The 6,614-nt window shown below is 46.4% G+C and overlaps 1 protein-coding gene across 1 annotated transcript in view; it reads left to right on the top strand.

The window, feature by feature from the left end:
* Positions 1–6,614, top strand: part of LOC116815467 (sodium- and chloride-dependent GABA transporter 1-like) — a 39,319-nt gene that overhangs the window by 13,536 nt on the left and 19,169 nt on the right. Inside the window, exons 6-8 of the mRNA XM_032763892.1 lie at positions 1,206–1,340; positions 5,524–5,627; positions 6,285–6,409. Coding sequence (XP_032619783.1) covers positions 1,206–1,340; positions 5,524–5,627; positions 6,285–6,409 — 364 coding nt within the window. The remainder of the gene's footprint in view (positions 1–1,205; positions 1,341–5,523; positions 5,628–6,284; positions 6,410–6,614) is intronic.

The raw sequence follows: 6,614 nt of genomic DNA, 5'->3' as shown, positions 1-6,614 counted from the left end.
AAACTTCCCTCCCTCAAGATTTGAAAGGATCCTGTCCCCTGATTGGTTCTCCGGTCAGGTGACAGCCAGGCTCACTGAACTTGTTAACCCTTTATAGTCAAAGAGATATAAAGTACTTCTGTGCTATTAACTTTTCTTATCTATGACACCCTCAAAACAGAAACATATTGCTATTTCCTAGTGTATAACATTACAGACCAGTACCAGAAAAAAGAAATACCTGAGAAATTGCTTAGTTTGGTAAAATGGTGCTACGGGGATATGTTATGTAGGATGTAAGTTGGAGAAATGGGATGACATTAAAAAAAGAGTAAAATGACTGAATGTCAGAAAAAAATTCTTCACAGTAAACTTTCTTAGGTTGTGAATTATTTTCCCAAGAAATGTGGGGGAAGCACCTTCAGGCAAACTAACATTACTTGGATCATTTAAATAAAGAAAGACAAGGCAAATCACTAGAAAATAAGGGCTAGATTACTTAAATTGGTTACATCTCTGACTTCTTTGGCCCAAATTCATCACTTGTGCAATTCCACTGCTTTCGGTGCAGTTACACCAGGCTCTAATTTATGTGATCAGTAAAGCCTCTTGTCGTTAGTAGAAGAAACCCCCAATATTCAGAAATATTACTTGAAGAGAAACATAACACAGAATATGCAAGAAAAGTCTCAACCAATTTCTTACAAAAGAGTCATTAGCCCTCCATGTAAACTTCATGGAGGTCATGTCCTTCCCTAATTATTAGTCTTGGCAAGAAGAACTAACACACTTTGGGCATGTCTACGCTTACCATGGAGCGATACTGCGGTGATTGATCCACCGGGGGTTGAGTTAGTGGTCTAGTGAAGACTCGCTAAATCAACCACAGATCGCTCTCCCATCAACTCTGGTACTCCACCAGAACAAGAAGCATAAGGAAAGTTGACTGGAGAGTTTCTCCTGTCAACCCAGCACGGTGTAGACACCACAATAATTCGACCTAAGCTACTTCGACTCCAGCTACATTCTTCATGTAGCCAGAGTTGCATAACTTAGGTCAACTTAACCCTGTAGTGTAGACCTGCCCTTAGAGTCCAGTTCACTTCTCACTTACACCAGTGCAAATCAGGAGTAAACCCACTGAAGCTAGGAGAATCAAGTCACTGCTGTAGCTCTGACTGTGAACGCCTCACTACACAACTAACATCTCCCTTTGTCTCTCTCAGGTTGTGTATTTCTCAGCCACCTACCCTTACTTCATGTTAATTATTCTTTTCTTCCGTGGAATCACTCTACCAGGAGCCAAGGAGGGAATCCTTTTTTATATCACACCAGACTTCAGCAAACTCTCTAAGTCTGAGGTGGGTCCTGCAATGTTTAAAGCTTTTACACTGCTGTATTCAAGTTCCTTGGCACTTTGAACATTTCAAGTTTCTCTCATAACCAAAAAAACCTCCCAATCTTAGAGTCTTAGAATCCCAGTAGCCATAGTCTTCACAGTCAGAGACAAAACTGAGCCAGATCCACAACTGGTGTAGGTCAATGGTGCTCCATGGAAATCCTGTAATATTATCACTGGAGCGATGATGATTTACCCAACTGCAGATGTGCCCTCTGACAGGCGGATGCTCCATTACACTGATTAGTCTAGGGGTAGCTATTTGGGTTGGATAGTACAGTCCTACACAGAGGAGGCAATGGAACCCTATATTGCCCATACCTGCAATGCTAGATGTAGGTACAAGTTCAGCGTTAGACATAGCTGTTATTTTAGGTGTGTCATAACCATAATTCCTAATTCTGAACCTTAGAGTCCAAAATGTGGGTGCCTGCATGAAACCTCCAAGCTTAATTACCAGCTTGGATCTGATAGCGCTGCCACCAGCCAAAAATTTCCAGTGTTTGGCTCACTCTGGTCTCCCCAAAACCTTCCCTGGGGGACCCCAAGACTCAGATGCCCTGAGTCTTACCACAAAGGGAAATAACCCCCCTCCCCTTGTCTTCTCTTTACTTCCTCTCCAGGCTTCCCCTCCGTGGGTTATCCTGGAAGATTACTGTACTTAAACTCCTTGAATTACAAAACAGAGAGGGCAATTTACCTTCCCCCCTCCTTCTTTTTCCCCCTCCCAGTCTTTCCCTGAGAGAGACCGTAATCCTGGCACAGGGATTTCTATCCCCTAGAGCCTCACTTAGAAAAGAAAATCCAACAGGTTTTAAAAAGAAAAGCTTTATATAAAAAGAAAGAAAAGACATAAAAATGGTCTCTGTATCAAGATAACAATATACAGGGTCAATTGCTTAAAAGAAAAATATGAATAAACAGCCTTATTCAAAAAGAAATACAATTTAAACATCCCAGCAACTACACACATGTAAATACAAAAAAACAATAAAAGCCTATTGTTTTCCTACCTTTGTACTCACAACTTGGAAACTGAAGATTAGAAGCTTGAAGCTAGAAAGATCCCTCTCATAGCTGAGAGACAGACAAAAGACACACACAAAGGGACACACACCCAAACTTTCCCTCCCTGAGCTTTTAAAAATCCAGTTTCCTGATTGGTCCTCTGGTCAGGTGTTTGGTTCCCTTTGTTAACCCTTTACAGGTAAAAGAAACATTAACCCTTAGCTATCTGTTTATGACAAGGTGGAGGTGTTTAAATGGCAAATGATAGCCATATACTGTTTGCCTGGCTCAGTGGGAAGCCCAGTGCAGTAGAGATGCTTGAGAAGGCAAGTTTCTCTCTGTTATAGAGTAACAATTCCTTAGAGGTCTGTGAGGTCGCTTGTCATGCACAAGTGATGACAACTGAATAGTCCTGATTGTCTAGAGCTCCCAGTGGTCCCACTTTGTAGGAACCACTGCACTGTAACAGTATTGCCAACCCATGAGTAAGGCTCCCTGCAAAAAATTACAAGATTGGTTTAAATATCATCTCAACAAAAACACCTTCTGTGGTCTTTTTATTAGCCCACTGGGTTTGGGGCCTTTAAGTTACACAGGGGCCACATTTTCCAGCTTTTCTCTGCAACTTTGCAGGCTAGAAACTACAACTGTTAAACAATGAAAGCTGAGATTCTCATGTGATCAGCTGACTCCAGGGGCTGGGGCTTTAAGAAAACACACCAGCAATGGTGACACTTATGATAAAACACTAGTGTTGGCACTCCTGCTCTAAGTACAGATCCGCAGCAGATCCCTTCTCTTCCCCTTGCATTGTGAGGTGGAGAAAATGGTTCAGAATAATTAAGACACAATCTCGGCCCCACCCCCAGTCTCTGCCCATTTCTGGAACCAAAACCTGAACCAAAGTATTGTAAAGATTCTGGGATGTTCATTTAGAGCCAGGTTGCAGCTGGTTCTTGGTGTGTCTGCAAGTTGGAGAAGGCGCAAGGAGATCTTCCCTTCTTGTGGCTGTTGAAAAGTGCTGTATAAGAGCTAGGTATTATTATTGTGCATCTCCCAAGCACAGGGATTGTTCTCTGCTAGAACCCTCTGGGACATTAGCAACCCCAAAAAGAGCAAGGAGAAGCAAAGGCTGTACCCTCCCCACCTCCTCCCTAACCTGTATTGCTGGTTTGCTTGTTTCATCCTCACATATGGAGGTGCAGCATGTGCATCCCCTGAGTACAAGAGAAATTATGCTTCTGTAACACTGACAGATGCTGGTTGTCGGTGAGCAGGATCAAACCCGGGGCCTCTGGAGCTGAGTGCATGAATCTCTACCACATGAGCTAAAAGCCACATGGCTCTTAGCTAAGGCTGTAGAGCAAATTTATTAATCTCTCTCTACGTGGTCTCAGTGCCATTAGATGGGACAGAACACCACACTCAGGAGGTGTGTGAGTTAAATACTTCCTCTAGCTGAGGAAGTGCGTCCCGAGCTTCAGAGACTTCTCAGTTGAAATTCTGGCTGAGCCCCCACTTGTAACACCAACAGACCCTGGTTGTTGGTGGGCAGGACTGAATCTGGGGCCTCTGGAGCTTAGTGCATGAGCCTCTACCACATGAGCTAAAAGCCAAATGGCTCTTAGCTAAGGCTGTAGAGCAACCTCATTTAATCTCTCTCGTTCTCACACACACACACACAGGTCTCAGTGCCAGGAGGTGGGTGGATTACACTTCCATGAGGTAATATGTCTCCAGTTTGGACCCCCACCCCCATACCACACAGGCTAGTGTGTTAAAGCCCAATCTGGCCCTTAACAATTTTCTTCCATTACTGTTCATCTCCACCTGTCTCTGTGCTCCTGAGTTCAGGCTGACTCTGGAAGTGCTGAAGTATGGGGAGAAAAGTTATTCTCCTGGCATTTCTGGAAATGGGAAGTAGAGGAAATGAAGTGGGAAAGCCTGTTCTCATGGGATTTCCAGTCCTGCCTTGCTGGCCCCAGAAGCTCTGGTTAAGTTGGATAAGCAGCCAACTTTTTAGGTGTTTATGTGAAAGGAACCCAAGTTTGAAATCATTTGAGGTTCTCTCGTCAGTAGTGCCAGACAAGAGCAGAGCCTCAGTTGCAGAGTTTAGATCTGGGTTTAGTTGCAGAGTTTAGATCAGAGTTTAGTGCTGAGAGCGAGATGAAAGGTAGGGGGAACATCCTAATCAGGGCCCATCTCCAGCACTGATTTTTATTCCTGTTAGTTGCTGTGTAAGCAACCTGGGAGTCTCACTGCAGCAGTCTCTTCTGTCCCAGCTAAACAGCATAGGAGTCAATACTGCACAGCCTGAAGGGAATCGTAGGCCTGTTGATAAGGACATTAACATTCATCTCTGAAGTATGTCAGTGTAGTCCAGCGGCGTGCAAACTACGGCCCATGGACCACATACAGCCTGTGGGACCATCCTGCCCGGCCCTTGAGCTCCCGGCTGGGGAGGCTAGCCCCCGGCCCCTCCCCAGCATCCTCAGCTCACCCTGCTGCCAGCACTCTGGGTGGCAGGGCTGTGAGCTCCTGTTGGGCAGCGCAGCTGTGAGACTGCAGGAAACATGGCTGGCTCTGGCCAGGGAGTGGGGGGTGCAGCTGCAGGTGTAATGTATTAAACTGCTCATCCTAGGAATAAGGGACTGCGGGTCCCAGGGGGAAGTCAGGGGACAGGGAGCAGGGGGCAGTTGGATGGGGCAGAGGTTCTGGGCAGGAGGTCAGGGGACAGGGGGTTTGCATAGGCATTGGGAGTCTTGGGGGGCCTGTCAGGGGACGGGGATGTGGATAAGGGTTGGGGCAGGCAGGGGACAGGGAGTAGGGTGGGTTGGATAGGGGGGCTGGATGGGGGGGGGTCCTGGACGGGGCGATCAGGGGACAAGCAGCCAAGGGGGTTGGATGGGTCAAAGGTTCTGAAGGGGACAGTCAGGGGTGGGAAGTGGGAGAGGCAGATAGGGGGCGGAGGCCAGCCTGTTTGCAGAGGCACAGCCTTCCCTACCCAGCCCTCCATACAGTTTTGGAACCCCGATTCGGCCCTCAGGCCAAAAAGTTTGCCCACCCCGGACTGGATTATGCAGAATGTTCTGACAGTGCTACGAAATACTGAGTCATGGTTTGTTCTTCCTTTGCAGGTCTGGATGGATGCAGCCACACAGATCTTTTTCTCATATGGACTGGGGTTGGGATCTCTGATTGCCCTGGGAAGCTATAACTCCTTCCATAACAATGTATACAAGTCAGTATTCTTCAAATACCTCTACAATCAGAAAGACACACAGAGGCAAACTGTGAACCCCTGTGTGACACTGGTAAGCGTTTAGTCACAGGGGTATTCCCATTGCAGTCACCGAGACTACTCCTGTGAGTAACTACTCACCAGTGTAAGGGGTTCATAATCTGGCCCATAGTACCTAATGCTGTACGGTCTGTAATTCACCAGCATGCAACCCAGGCCTCATCACTGATCCTCATATCTGAATGTCTTCTGGCCACAGGACATCACCAAGTTACCCACCCCACCTCTGACCTTCACCTCTCACTGTCACCTGTCCACAGCACAGTAACATGCCTCCTCATGTAACTCACACACCTGCTGGGTGTGGTGTTCAGTTACATCTAGTGGCACAGAAACCACTTAGAGAGAAAGATAAAATGAGTCTGCTCTACAGCTTTAAGTAAGAGGCATTTGGCTTTTAGCTCATGCAGTAGAGGTTCATGCACTAAGCTCCAGAGGTCCCAGGTTCAGTTCTGCCCGCTGACAACCAGGGTCTGTTGGTGTTACACTCAGCCTCATTTTCACCCTCTCCTCATCCCCTAACTCTGATCCTGTTCTGATTTGCTGACTGGACCAGAAATGCAGAAGGTTTTCTCACATTTGTGTTTGCTTTTCCAGAGACTCAATCATCGTCTGCTGTATAAATTCCACCACCAGCATATTTGCAGGATTTGTCATTTTCTCCATTGTTGGATTCATGGGTCACATCACCAAGAAGTCAATCGCTGAGCTGGCATCTTCAGGTAAACAGACATTACATGTGTAGTGTTCAGACTAGCAGTGTGATCCAGTGGGTGGGGCAGTGGCATGGGGGTCAGGAAAGTTGGGTTTTATTTCCAGCTCCACTACTGACCTATTATGTCACCTTGGACAAGTCAGTTCACCTCTCTAGCCTTTGTTTTCCCCCTGCCCTAACAACACTGCAAACTCATACCTTTTGTAATGCCA

This window comes from Chelonoidis abingdonii, chromosome 1, assembly GCF_003597395.2.
Source record: "Chelonoidis abingdonii isolate Lonesome George chromosome 1, CheloAbing_2.0, whole genome shotgun sequence".
Lineage (NCBI taxonomy): Eukaryota > Metazoa > Chordata > Testudines > Testudinidae > Chelonoidis > Chelonoidis abingdonii.
This window is presented reverse-complemented; position numbering and strand designations above follow the sequence as displayed.